The sequence below is a fragment of the Balaenoptera physalus genome (genome assembly GCF_965194825.1).
Source record: "Balaenoptera physalus genome assembly, chromosome: 7".
In the NCBI taxonomy this organism is placed as follows: domain Eukaryota; kingdom Metazoa; phylum Chordata; class Mammalia; order Artiodactyla; family Balaenopteridae; genus Balaenoptera; species Balaenoptera physalus.
Genome location: NC_138886.1, coordinates 89,825,410 through 89,839,846, shown reverse-complemented (window position 1 = coordinate 89,839,846; position 14,437 = coordinate 89,825,410). Strand labels below are relative to the sequence as shown.

At 54.1% G+C, this 14,437-nt stretch overlaps 1 protein-coding gene across 6 annotated transcripts in view; it reads left to right on the top strand.

Annotated features, from left to right (window-relative positions):
* Window positions 1-14,092, top strand: part of FGD3 (FYVE, RhoGEF and PH domain containing 3) — a 44,983-nt gene extending 30,891 nt beyond the window's left edge. For 3 of the 6 annotated variants that reach the window (XM_082470122.1, XM_082470119.1, XM_082470124.1), the window contains 7 exons: window positions 628-658; window positions 1,565-1,672; window positions 2,733-2,795; window positions 10,446-10,568; window positions 10,868-11,008; window positions 12,732-12,878; window positions 13,145-14,092. In XM_082470122.1, coding sequence (XP_082326248.1) covers window positions 628-658; window positions 1,565-1,672; window positions 2,733-2,795; window positions 10,446-10,568; window positions 10,868-11,008; window positions 12,732-12,878; window positions 13,145-13,387 — 856 coding nt within the window. In that variant the 3' untranslated portion in view covers window positions 13,388-14,092. The remainder of the gene's footprint in view (window positions 1-627; window positions 659-1,564; window positions 1,673-2,732; window positions 2,796-10,445; window positions 10,569-10,867; window positions 11,009-12,731; window positions 12,879-13,144) is intronic. The other 3 variants (XM_082470121.1, XM_082470120.1, XM_082470123.1) reach the window with 3 other exon arrangements.
* Window positions 14,093-14,437: the final 345 nt, after the last annotated feature.

The window sequence follows — 14,437 nt, the reverse complement described above, 5'->3', positions numbered from 1 at the left end:
CACCATTTTCTAAAGCAGCATAATTTTCCAATATGATCATTGGCTGGTTCCCATTGACGGGCACCTAGGTCCTCTGGGGTCTTGCTGTTGCAAATGGTGCTGCAAGCAGTATCCATGAACCAAGTTTTGTACATATGTGTCGTTACTTCCATCTGGAGTAAAATTGCTGGCCAAAGGGTAGCATGTCCACTTTAAATTTTGGTGGCTATTGTCACACTACCCTGTAAGATGGTGCGTGACTTGTGGCAGGGCTTGGGAGAGCCCATCTCTCACTTCCGCCAATGATGTGAGATCTTTGCAATGACCCATTGTGGCCCAGGGAAGTGTTGATTTACATCCCCTGCAGAGGGCTCTGCATACCAAGCTTACCACATCCAGCCACATCTGACTTCATCTGGCCATACCTGACCCCACCTGCACCCACAAGGCCACGCTTAACCTCACCTGACTGCACCTGGTGATACTGGCCACAGTGTTCCAGAGCCTTTGGGACCACTCTCCCAAGCCTTGAGTTGCACTTCCAGACAGTGAGCAGCGCAGGCATGTACTGCAGGGCTGAGAGGAATCAGGTGGTTTACAGTCAGTATCCAAGACTAAATGAATAAAATACTCTTTTGGCTTTTATAGGACAGAAGAGGAAAAGAAAGAATGGATTCAGGTGAAACTCCTAAAGTTTTAAAGTAACCAAATGACCAAATTCTTGAGCGGTATGGCCATTTCATGTTGGAGCAAGGGATGGGATGGCTCCGTGTCCCCCCAGGTATTACCCACCCATCTATCCACCTTGAAGTGATGGGGTGACCAAGTTTATAAGCAGCTTCAGACTCCACAAACCTTTGAATCCATTCTCTTATTTGGGGCTCCCCAGTAAACAAATAAACATAAAGGCCTGGAGGTGGGCATGCAGGGAGGTGCCCTCACCCTGGGGAGGATCTCCACTGTCTGGCAGCTCCAAGGTGGGTCCATGTTGTCCTTCTCTACATGGCTGGCAGGAGCAGTGGGTCTTGCAGGACGAGCAGCTTGACTCCCAGGACGGAGCCTGTGCTTCCAGAGACAGGCCAGGCAGCGTCCTGGGGCAGCCAGAGCAGGCTCAGCTCAGAACCAGCCATGGTAGGGGCACAGGTCAGGAGGGCCACGGCAGAGTGGAGGCCAAGGCAGTGACCGAGGTTGGCAGACCACCACCAGGCCAAATGCTAACCATTAGATTTGTGGCTCCCAAAATTCGTAAGACAGAAATCTGAGTGAGAAGAGAAAAAGGAAATTGAAACAGATATTAGATGGGAATGCTGTTGCAGGAAATGGAAACATGGCCTCGAATCCATATAAAATGTTCCGAGAGCATCTGCTCTTGGCTTGGAGTACTGCATGTGGGGTGGCACTGGGACCCATGGAGACTGGAATGGGGACCTGGTCAGTCACTGATCACATCCCTGAGCCTCGTTTCCTCATCTCAGAGGACATGTGAGCCTGTTGGTCAGGGGAAAACGCAATGACCGCAGGACCCTTGTCCTCACCCTCCTGGAATGCTCTCTGAGGGCCCTTGTTCTTTGTGGTTTTGTTTCAGGTCATTGAGGCCACCATTGAGAAGCACAAGCAGAACAGCCAGACTTTCAAGGCCTTCAGTGGCTCCTTCGGCCAGGATGAGGATTCCTCCCTCACTCCAGACCCGCCTGTGAGTGCCAGTGTCCCTGGGGTGACCCAGGCCCTTTGCACAAGGACTGGTGTCTCGGAGGGAAGCTGGTCCCCATGCTCTCCTCATGCCCACCTTTATTGAGCATGCATGTGGGAACCCTTGTACCTCGTAGCTGGGGTGGTCAGCGCTTGGACAGGAGGGAGGGAAGGACAGGCCTGGATAAAGCTGCTACATGAGGCATTGTCCTATCACATGCACCTAGGGGCTGTGATCTTATCAGCAGGGGTAGCTTGCTCCCCATGGGAAACTGTCCCCAGGCCTGGGGGGAGCCAGGAAGCAGGATCCCCACCCAGGGCCAGATGGGTCCACCCTAGGCCTTGGCCATTCCCTCTGTCTGGGTACAACCAAACATGACTTCACAGTGAGGGTCCCTCACTCCATGCCTCAGGGACATCCCTGAAGCTAAGGGATACCCAGCCCAGCCTGGCTGAGCAGCCCTGAGTCCCAGACACCAGACCTGGTTGGCCCTCCCTGTGGTCTCACTGGTCTGTGGCCCACAGGCCACCTCATTATCCACTTAATATTTGCATCAAATCTCCATTTTGTCTGCTTTCTGGACTATTTTAGAAGAAAACTTTGTGTTGTCCCGGGCAGGGAACGTACTGTCCCCTACCTTGAAAAGAGGTGACCTGGAAACAGAACCCCCCCGCCCCACCCCATACCTGCCATTAAAGTTGGTGCAGAGACAGAGCCTGACCATAGAAGGCAGGGCACCGAGCTCTCCACAGATGCCTGAGGAAAGAGCTAGAGGCCAGGGCCACCTCACATGGTGTGATGCAGCTGGCTAGGCCTGGTGGGCCTCAAGGAGGTTCATACCTGCCCACCGCCCTCCACCCCAGCTGGGAAATGATAACTCTTCTGAGATGCCTTCAGGCCAGGAAGGACAGATTCCCAAAGTCATAGCAGACACTAGGCCCCGACAGTCTTCCTCCTGACCCTGTGACCAGACAGAAGGAATGGTGGCATTCCAACAGTGCATTGGATGTCAGCATGTGGCCACGGAACCTCTGCTCATGCCAGCTGTCTTTGTCCCCTCCAGATGGTGAGCGCCAACTCAGAGGTGCCTGCAGTGGTAGCCACTGGTGGAGCGGGTGCTGCAGGGGTGAGTGACCCCCCCAGCTTTGACAGGGGTGGGAGGTGGAAGTTGGGGTCAGACCAGGGTGACCTGAGGGTGAGGGTTTAGCCTCCCCCTTCCATGTGACCTGGGTCCTCGCACTGATGGCCCCTGGGGCCTGTTGGTGGAGGGTTGGGGCAAGCCCGCTGGGACCCAAATGTCCATTTCCTTGGGTGGGTGAAGGTTACACAGCTGAGTTCTTCTGAAGACTTGTGCTCTTTACCACAGGTAAAGTATGCCTGGATGAAATGTGGATCAAGGCAGTACCTGGCCCTCAGGAGGCTCAGTCAATGTGGGCGGAGAAGGCGTGGTCCAGGGTCAGATAGCCTGTGTCCATGTCCCCACCCTGACAGGGCCAGGCCACGGGACTATGCCCGAGTCCCTCCTGCTCTGTCAGTTTGGGAGATTAGTAACAGGGTAAATGTATGCGCCTTGCATGCAGTGAGTATCCAGTACAGGGAAGCATCATTATTAACCACTGGGCCTAACAGTCGTGAAGTCTGATGACATTTATAAGCCTAGACTACCAAGGAGGTGCTGTACCCTGCATCCTGAGAGGGGATTCTCCTGGGCATCCTCGCTTTGCCCTATCCCTCAGTTTTCCAGGCTCGGAAGGAATGAGTGGAGGCCTGAGCCCCAGCCTGACCCCTAACAGGGGGTTTGCTCCTAAAGGGGAACTTCTTCCATGGGTGGGTCGGTACTGCCCCCACATTCTCTTCACTGTGCCTGCCTCTCCTTCCCTCCCCCCCACTTCTCTATCTCACATCCCTCATCTGGGCCAGCACTCCCTTGGTGGCAGGTGCTCCCCAGTTGGACAGCAAAGTCTGCCTGAATTTAGCACCAACTTGCAGAGCTCCTTCTTTTCTGGCTACAAGGGCCACCCTGCTGGTCATCACAGCCATTCTGGGTTGGCACTTGTTAGGGTCAACCCATTTTAAGAAGAGGAAACGGGCTTGATAGGTGAGGAGACCTGGCCTTTGGCTCAAAGGCCTTGTGGTGGGACTTGACTTTCCTGGGACAGCAGCAGAGGGAGGGACGGATGTCTAGTTCATCATGGGGAGTAAGTGTTCCTGTCCTGATGTAGATTTTTAGTAAGAAAACTAGTCCCCTCCTCCCACACGATCCATGCTGCTGGGTAGCATTGAGCCCCTGCTGAGGCCCCAGAACAGATGTGCCCAGATGCCCCAGTCCTCTGCTCTGTTACAAGAGCAGAAGCTTTGCCAGGTCACCACACGACCCCTGACCCAACGTGTCTCTGACTGCCGGCACTGGGAAAACGTTGAGAAGTTTTTGGGCTCCCAGGGAGGGATGGAGCGTTTCTAGGGCATCATGGGCTTCAGGGACCAAGTGAGAGGAGGGAACCCCCTTATTTGAGTGCTACTGCTGCCACATGGTGGTACTGCGAGAACCAAAAGGAGCCTGTGCTAATTTGTTTGAACTCAGAGTCAGGAAATCTGAAAGCAGCACTATCAGCAGGGGAGAGATGGTCTTGTCACAGCCCCTCAAACTCCCTGAGGGGCTTCCTGCATTGTGGCTCTGTCTGGCCTTGGCTTCCTTCCAGCCCACCCTCCCCCACCATGCCCTGGCCTCCCTCACTTGGCCGTGTCCCAGGGCCTTTGCACCTGCTATCCCCTCTGTGCAGAATGCCTCAATTATGCCTACTCTGCCCCAAGGCCTCATCTGTGAAGCCCTCGCGGCTGACCCTAGAGTCACCGACAAATGTTTCTCACATGAAGCAACCCACCATCAGCTTTCTGAATCACCAAACTGTGCATGTGAGGCTGGCAGTGTGCTATTGGGCTCCTTTCTGGAACGTCTAGGAATGTCATGAAAAGCAGCTTGCACACTCAAGCTTCATCTGTGTAACTAACTGCCCAGAGAAAAATGACAGATGGGGCCTCTGCAGCTTTCCAATCAGCTCCAGGGTCCCTTGGCCAGGGTTTCTGACAACCTCCATGATGGCCCTTTGCATGAAGCACTGCTTCTCCCTGCCTCTGCAGGGGAGCTGAGCTGGACCCCCTGCAGGGCCCTCTGCTATCCGACCCTTGGCCTGGGGCAGGCCGGAGGGCATCAAGGGCTGTGAGCAACCCCCATTCTTTGTAGGGTGAGTCCACAGGCAGGCCTCAGTCCGTGGATGCAGGGAAAAGTGGAAGTGGCTGCGGGCTGTGTGGTCAGGGAGACAGGGCTGAGGAAGATCCAGTGCCAAGGCAGAGAGAGAGGAGCAGGAGGTGGGGCTGGCACACCTGACAGGCAGTGCCCATCAGAGAATGTTCTAGCTGGAAGGGACCTGAAGGTCACATGTTTAATGTTTTAACACGTGGAGTGGGTCCTGACATGAGGCCTTGGGCAACTCCTCCGCCTCTACCCTTACCTTCCCTTGGGTGGGGAGAAGAGAGAGAGCTCAATGAAGCTCCTGCCATACTGGGTGAGTCCGAGATGTGCTCAGTGGATATATGTGGAAAGTACCCCAAAGTGGGTTTTAATTCTGGCACTAGAAAGAGTGATCTTTGCTACAACATGCCAGATGTAAGCTTTTGGAGAGGAAATGTAAACTCACTCTTGGTGTGCTCATTTGATTTCCTGGTGGTGTCCTCAGACGCACAGTTCCCACAAGGCCCTCTTTCCTAAGAAAAGCTAAACCCAAACCAGAAAGTTTTGCAAGGGGGCCTTGCAGAATCCAAAAACTTCCCCGTTCTGCAAAAGTTGCATCTCTCTTCACGGAAGCACAGAAATGTCAGAGTCCAAAAGGCCTCCCTGGGCTCCAGACCCACCATGGCAACACATGGACCCTTCCGCGATGCCGTGAAAGGCCCCACCCCTGCCACCCGTCGCTCAGCGTGCACAAAATTAGTGCCGCCCTTCCACCCCAAGCCCGGGACAGGGCTGCCTGTGAAGGGTAGAGGGCCTGGGCTGCACCCGCCACAGGGCCGGGCCTAAGACCCAGGCCTATGTCCACACCCTTTAGGACCAATGATAACTGTGTGGCTCCATCTTCTGAGGCTGGTTGTCAGGGCCACTGTTTGGGACCCGATTCTTACCTGAATTTTCCTCCTGCTTCCCTGCTTTGTAAGTGAATCTGCTGAAGAGAAAATGCTGAATAAAACAGGCCCTCAGCACAGACCTCCCAGGCCCATGCTTGTGCATTTGGAGCGCTTTGGGTGAAGTTGCTTGGCTGTTACTGGGGAAGCCACGGTTCCACACCTCCCTGGTTAGACTTGGCCCAGGCCTTTCCAATGTCTCCACATCCAAAGAGAAAATCTGAGCCCCTCCCTTTGGTTGACTTATTCTATATCCTCATCCAAAAAGGAAGTATGGTTGGCCAGGAAGACCTGTCCTCAACGATGCAGGTGGGTTCACCTCAGCCACCTGGTCACCAGCCCTCGGTGTCGGGAACTACCTGGGGGAGCCGCGTCAAGCGTAGGCCATGGTGGCTCACAGTCTTCAGCACCGAGGAAGCTGGTACCCAGCCAAGAAAGCTGGTACTCAGACCCTGTCTGATCACTGAACTGCAGCCAAAAAAAGGAAGCCAGGATGGGTCGCTCTTCCAAGCCCCAGCCCCAAGATGCCCGGCTCTAGGAACTGCCCTCTGGTCCCTCTGGCCAGGATGGGGTCCCTGCTGACCTTCAGGAGCTGAGCTCTTAGCCACATACCCCTGGCCCGCTACAGCCTCTCCTCCATCTCGTGGGCAGCCCTGCCCCTCAGGGATGCCCCAGTAGCCCCCATGGCCTCCCTGTGTTCTCAGCAGTTGTTCAGCGCTGTTCGCAGGGTCTGGAGAGCCAAGGTTCTGCAGCACATGTAAGTGCTTGAAGGCAAAACAGCTGATCCAACCACCCTGCCGCTGACCACTCCCACTTCAAGTGCCCTTGGTGTCCTCACCTGGAAAACAGGCATGGCAGGGTCACCTTGAAGGTTGGTAGAGGGCTGAGGCTCCTGGGCCACGGCAGACCCAGGGATGGCCCCTCCCCTCTCTTCTCATGTCTGAGCCCCAGCAGTCCTGAGAGATGGTCTCAAGGGAAGGAGCCCTGAGTGGGGCAGACAGATGTGCCTCAGGGCTAGAGTGTGGCTGGCAGCCAAGGTCGGGTGACAGGGGTGGCCTCCAGTAAGGCACGTGGCTGTGGGGAGCGTCAGTATTGCTTGTCGGGTCTGTGCCACCCATTTTCCACCCACAGGGCTCTGTGGTCCTGAGCTGCATGGAATAAACTGAGAGGGGGCCCAAGGTTTTCTTACACCCAGTGTCCATGGGGTCAGGGGTCATGAGCTGGAGGAGGAGGGGGATGGGGTCTTGGGCAGAGCAAGTGTCCCTATCACCCTCAGAGGCACCAGCTGGTCCCAGGGCTCCTCGTACCAGGGGGCCAGCACTGGCCTCACAGTGGTGGGGCCCACAGTGGGGTCTATGAGCAGAGGCAGCAGAGCTGGGAAGCATAGGCCAGAATAGTGTGCTCAGGCTACTTAACAAAGTGCCACAGACACTTATTCTCTAACAGTTCTGAAGGCTGGAAGTCCAGGATCAAGGTGTTGGTAGGGCTGGTTTCTCCTGAGGCCTGTCGACTTAAAGAAAAACACACAACTTAAGAGTTGAGTTTAAGTTTTATTCAGGATCTTACTGAGGACTATAGCCTGGGAGACAGCTCTGAGGAACTGCTTGTAAGAGGGAGGGGAGGAGCCAGTATATGTAGGAATTTTTTGGCTAGGAAATACATGTAGTCAAGCATACATTTTGGTAAAAGATTCCTGCTATATCACAAAGAACGGATATCTCAAGTTAATACTTTTAAGTGTTTTTCTCTGCATGGGAAGATGCAAGAATCTGGGGTCACTGAAATTCTTTCTGAGATGTGCATCTATCTCGGGGCCTGTTTCTCCAACACACAGAATGCCTCATCTTGTTTTTGCATCCTGAATTCCCTCCAGGGTGCACTGTCGTGGGTGACTGCAGTGGTTGCATCTTAACCCTTATATAACTGGATGATGAGTGGCACTCTTTGTTCTTTTTTTGTTCACAGGCATCTCTCCTTGGCATGTAGATAGCCATCTTCTCCCTGTGTCCTCACATAGTCTTGCCTCTGTGTGTGTCCATGTCCTAATCTCCTCTTCTTATAAGGACACCAGTTATATTGGGTTAAGGCCCACCCTAGTGACCTCATTTTACCTTAATCACCTCTTTAAAGGCCCTCTCTCCAAATACAGTCACATTCCGAGGTGCTGGGGGTTAGAACTGCAAACTGTGACTTTTGGGGGACACAGTTCAGCCCGGAACAGCCTCCAATGCCCAAGCCCCTCCCTTCGGTCCCCCTCACCCCCAACCAGTGCATCTCTTTCTCCTTAAACTTGCAGAGTTTATATTAAACATATTTTTTAGCTTATTTTGTTCAAATTTTTATTAGGGAAGTTTTGGACACATACAAGTAGAAATAACAGACAGTGAGACCTCCACACCAGCCTGGAACAGCTTCAACTTTGTGCTGTTCATGTTTTATCTGTCTTTCCACCCCTATCCTCACCCCACCCCCACATACTCTTCTTTCTTCTGGAATATTTTAAAACAAATCTCAGACCTCATTTTATTCTGCTCAGAAACACTAATGTTAAACTAATTTTAAGTGTTTCTCTTTTAAACAGAAAAAGTGTCTCTGGGCCTCAGTTTCCCCATCTGTGCAGGGGAGAGGTTGAGACAAGCACTTCCAGTAGCCATTCTAGCTCTGACATCCTGGGGAATTTGATACATATCTGTGACATTTCTTAAAATCTTAAGTTTGTGGTGAATTGACTGTGTTTTCTGCTGGGACCCCAGCGCCCCCTACCCACACAGAGAGGAAATGCTAAGGGGCTGGGGCGGTTCAAAGCTAGAAAGCTGTTTCATCAAACGATGGGGCATTTCCTGAGAGCCATGGTTACATGTAAGGGCAATCAGCAAAACCAGTCAGGATTCTTGTGCTGTGACAGGGTTCAGGGCCAGGGGCGGTTCCTCACCCCACTTTACAGATGAGGAAACCAAGCTTGGAGAGGAGAAGTGACTTGTGCAGGGTCTCATGGCTGATGAGGGGCAGGGCAAGGGCCTGGGAGCTGTCCCCCAACTTGCACCACTCCTAATCATATGGGGAAACCTAATCAGACAGCGCTACTGAGCCCCCACCCCAGCCTCACCCTGCATGGTCGGTGCCCACTCCCACCTTCACTCCCTCCTGCCTCCTGCTCACCTCCCAAGCCCTTGCATCAGGTGGGGCTGGCGTCCTGGACACGACTGATGTCACTATGGCCAGGGGTAGGCAGCCAGAGCGGACCACATAGGTTCCCTCACCCAGCTCTCAAACCGCTGTCCACAGTGCAGAGGGAACACAGTCCTCAATGGGAATGTGAGGCAGGAGGTGGGAGGGGTTGGGGGGGCTGGTCAGCGAGTGGCTGGTTTGCTTTTCTACGTGTCTTTTGGTTTTCTTCCTCTTTCACAAGCTGTTCTCGGTGAACACTTGAGAAAATCCAGATAAGAGAGTCAGATAAGAGTAACTCTACCCCAAACAGCCAATAAGATCATCAGGGTGTGCTTCCTTCCAGTCTTTTTTTCATGCACGTACTTTTTTTGGTATAAACATTATACGCTACTGTACGTTATTTTGCAACTTGCTTGTTTCCCTTAGCAATATAACTTGACACCTTTAAACAGTCTTCCAACATGTCGCCTTGACATCTACCTCCCATGTATGATTTATATAACTGTTCCTTAGTTTTAGACTGCATCAGATTTTTTTTAAATTTGTAAATATGTTTAACTAAAAGAGGAATAAATACTTTTTTTTTTTTAAAGTAAAGTGATAGAATAAAATGAAAACCTCTCTCCCACTGCTGCCTGCCACTCTCCAATTCCTCTTTGCTCCAAGGAGTTTGATGTGGTTCTTGTAAAACTTTCTGAGAAACCTTACACAAAACAGCTTGTTTAAATGTAAAAGAAAACAAACAAACAAACAAAAAAGAAGTAAAAGCATTTTATAGTGTGTTCTTGTGACTAGTCTTAAAGATCTTCTAACCTCTCTGAACACACACCATGTTTCATGACTTCCCGTTGTCTTGCTGAAAGGACTCATCACTGACCTCTTTTGTGGGAAATTCAGGCAGCATGGAGGAGATAGAGAGGGGAGTCCAGCCCCTGACCCTGCTCCTACCCCAGGAGAGTGCTCTCGCATGTGTTGGGTGGGCAACTGCGCACCCCTGAGTGCCTGGCATGGAGCAGGCACCATGCTCTGGGGTCCAATGAAGGACAGAGCGTGGAAGCAAGGGCCACCTGGCTGGATGCTGGGTGCAGACACCCCAGTCCTTGGCGTCTGGGCTCCTGTGCAGAGCAGCCACCGTTTCCCCCAGTGTGGGTTCCGGTTGTTATCTTTGCAGACACGCAAAGTCACTGACCTCTGTGGTGGGACAAGTCATTCCAAGCATAGAGTTCCTGTTCCCCTTGGAATCTCACCCTGTGTGACAGCAGGGCAGCTTCTGGGGAGTGAGGCTGGGCAGGGGGCCATGGCCAGTGTGGCTCCTGCTTAATTCCCTTCTGCACGTCCGGCTTTCTTGCCCTGCATGTGCATTGCCTGTGTATCGCACAGCTGCCACTCCACATGCGCTGGGAAGCTGACTGCAGCCGTTTGCCTCCCATAGCTTGAGCCCAGGAGAGGGTCCTCTAAGACCAGACGTGACAAGGAGAAGCAGGGCTGCAGCAGCTGCGGCGAGACCTTCAACTCCATCACCAAAAGGAAGCACCACTGCAAGTTGTGCGGGGCGGTGAGTCCAGGTGGGAGGAGGCCAGCTGCTGGGGCCTCCATGTGCTTAGTTCCTCCTCCCAATCTTCTTTCCATGCCCACAGACCCCTGGATCCTGGACCTTCTGAGCAAGAAGGCAGGCCCTGGAGGCCCAGCAGGGGACAGACTTGGGGTCTCTGCCCTGTGGACAAGACTCCCGACTCCCATGGCTCACAGACAAGCCCTTCCCTTCCACATGCCGTTAACACCTCTCCTTCCAGCCTCCTTCTGGATAGTCTTCTGTCCCTGGGCATTGGGGTCACAGGTGCCCTTGTCTTGCAGGTCATCTGTGGGAAGTGCTCCGAGTTCAAGGCCGAGAACGGCAGGCAGAGCCGTGTCTGCCGAGAGTGTTTCCTGACCCAGCCGGTGGCCCCCTCGAGCCCCAGCCTCGAGGACCCCTTGGAGCCCAAGCAGAGCACAGAGGTGGGTGGGCTGGGTCTGGTGAGCCTTCCAGACACAAGACCCCAGAAGCCTTGACAGACTGTGCTAGAGCTGTTGTCTTCCCTGAGACCAGGACTGGTAGAGCTCAGTTGGGTTCATAGGCCACTGAGAGCAGCTAGCAGTTGAATGCCAAATATCACATGTGTGCGTGTTGGGCTCTTAGGATCCAGTCATGGCTGAGAGCTTGGGAACCATTTGCACTCAGGAGTTAGATGGTGCATTAGTCAGCTCAGGCTGTATAACAAATACCACAGGATGGACAGCTTAAACAACAGAAACTTATTTCTTCATAGTCCTGGAGGATGGAATTCAGAGATCAAGGTGTCAGCAAGCTAGTTTCTCCTGAGGCCTCTCTCCTTGGCTTGTAGATGGACATATTCTCCCTGTGTCTTCACACGGTCTTCTCTTTGTGGGTGTCTGTGTCCTAATCTCCACGTCTTATGAGGACACTAGTCATATTGGATTGGAGCCCATACATATGACCTCATTTTAACTTAATTACCTCCTTAGAGGCCCCATCTCCAAACACAGTCACATGGGGGGTTAGGGCTTCAACATATGGGTTTGAGGGCAAACAATTCAGCCCACAGCAGATGGGAACAAGTGTCATCTTCACTCATGGTCACTCTGATTGAAGGCCTGGAGGCCCTGCTGAAAGGAGATGCTGCCCCTGCCTTGCCCAAGCCATCAGGGGGCTAGGGGGCAGTGAGGACACCAGACCCCTTCTCACCTCCTGTCCTCCTGAGCATGGCTGCTGCCTTCCAGGCCCTCCTTCAAGGGCATTGTACCTATTTGTTGAGGTAACAGGAAAGCTGGAAAAGTGAGAATGTGGTTTCCAAAAAAGTGCGTTTTTCCATTCTCTCCACATAACCTAGTGCATAATTCTCAAGGCCAACTGCACATCGGGGTCTTCTGGGAAGCTATTTATAATGTCAGTTTCCCTTCCCAAAGGTTCCAGGGAGGGTCATCCGGGTGGGCCGGTTGGAGCCCCAGTTAGGGTCTCTGTATGTTAGAGGTCAAGTGCATCAGTATATTAGAACTGAGTGTAGGATTATCTCGATAGAGGAGAGAGGAGCCCCTTGCTCAGCCCCCTTGGCCCCCTCATCCATGCACTTTAAATGCTGTGTTTGGGAGACCCAGGTCTCAGGTCCAAGCAGGAACCAGCTCTGCCAGGTGTGTCTGAGGGGCTTCCTGATGACCTAAGGGTTGTGTCCATGACTGCTCTAAACACATCAGAAGAAAGGGAGGGGTGGGTGTGTGGTGTGTGTGTGTGATGTGTATGTGAATGTGTATGTTTGTGTGTACTGTGTGTGTGGTGAATGTGTGTGAGGTGTGTGTGGGTGTTGGGGGGGGTGGTATGGGTGTATATGTGTGTGTGAATGTGTGTGGTGTGTGTGGTGTTATATGTGAGAGGTGTGTGTGTACAGGAAAATCATCAACAGCTGCCACATTCTGGTTCCCTGCTGTTCCATTTTTTCCTACCTTATCTTTATTTCTGTCCTGACCCTTCTTGTGGTCTCACTGCCTAGAAGGTCCAGCCCAATCCCAAGTGGCCTTGCAGTGACCCTGGGGAAGCTCAGGCTGGCCCAGGCCTTGTCCAGTCTGTCTCCCCCTCCTCTCTCCCCCAAGAGCTTCGGCCTTGGTGCTTCCTGGAGAGTGGCTCTTACAAGGGAGACTCCACCTGACTTGTCCTCTGTGTCCCCAGAAGCCAGCCACTGTGGACCCCCTGCCCAGCCTGCTCTGTGGCCCCCTGCAGGTGTCGGATGGCGGCACAGCCTGGAGCAAGGTGTGGGCTGCCATCTCTGAGTCGGACTCCCTGGAGTTGGTGCTGCACCTTCGAGGAGGCAGCCAGGTGTGTCCTCTGTCCGCTGGGCCACACTGGGAGTGGGGGTCCACCCTGCTCCGGCAGCCCACAGCCTCAAGCCCGCGGCGCCCAGATAGGCCTGGACCATGCAGCCTGGGGCCAACCCCATGTGGTGGGTGGCTCATGTGACCCTAGGGCCTCAGTTTCCCCGGCTGTCCAGAATCACCCTTCTGCTGCCCACTTGTGGGAGATGGTATTTAGTGATGCCAGGACTCCAGGGGCCGAGGTGCTGATGCTCCTCTCCTTTTCTGCAGGATGGCCAGCTGCTGCATGCCATCCCCCTCTCTGGCTGGAGGGTGAGTGTGCCAGACCCCGCAGAGAGGCTGGATGCTGGACACGTGTGGCAGCTGCAGCAGGCCCAGCAGTCTTTGTACCTGAGTGCCCCGTCCGCCGAGCTGCAGCAGCAGTGGTTGGAGGCCCTGAGCTCAGCAGCCCATGGGCACCCGGCCCAGGCCAGCCCGGGGGCCCAGCAGCCCCAGGCCCCAGCTGCCCCATGAGCTGAGTCTCTGCCGCGTCTCCTAGCTGTACAGCCACCACGGCAGGGTCTGTACTCATCTGAGAGGTGGCATCAAGGCCACATGCAGGCATGAAGGGAGCCTGGACTGCTGAGGGACCAACAGGCCACATAGCACTTGGCCCTGGAGGGTTCCTCCACATCAGAGAGGAGAAAAATGAGGCCCAAACAGGGGCAGCCAATTGCCCAGGGTCACCCAGCACGTCCCTCAAAGACCCGGGCCTCTGCCCTCAGGCCCAGCAGTGTGGCCCAGAGTGGGGCGTGGGGTGACTGTCAAGAAAACTCCATCTGAGTGGGAAGTGAGGGGTCATCTGCGCCGGAAGACAGAAGGAGCTCATGGGTGGTGCCCAGGGACACCTGGTGGATGTCTGCAGTCATGCCACCCCTCCTGACAGTTGCCCACCCATCTATACCATCTACATCCATGTGAGCTGAACCATACTGGCCCCCTGGACTCCACCTCTCTCCTCTTTCCTCTCCCGGGGACTGGGCACACCCTGTGCCACCTCGTAGCTCGCCACCCCATTTGGAGATGCCCAAGGGGGCGAGTGGTGGGTTCCTGAATAACCATGCTGCGAAACTACAGGCGGACCACACAGGCATCGTGGGGGTGGGCTGAGATTTGTGCCTGCCTTCCCTGGTGGGTGGTGGACAGTGCTTATCTACATAAATAAATGCTGGCAGCCAACAGGTGGACACAGCCTTGGGGCAGGGTCTCCCCACAGTGGGCCTGCTGGTGGTTGGATGGAGAATGAGGGTAACAGATGGGCACAGCCAGTAATGAGGCCCTGGACCCCAATCCAGGCCTGCAGGGTGCAAGTAACACCCCTGTGGTTGCCCCAGGATGCAGCGGCATTAGACAGCAGGGCCTCAGACAAGGTGCCATGCCTGGAGACCTGCTCTGTGTCCCTGGTCATGCGAGTGAGGTAGATAGGGCCATTTGCCCCTGTAGCAAGTGGAGCCAGACTTAGATATGGGATCGTGGGGGTGCTGGCTACTCACAAAGATGTCAGGGAGGTCTTTTTGCACCAGA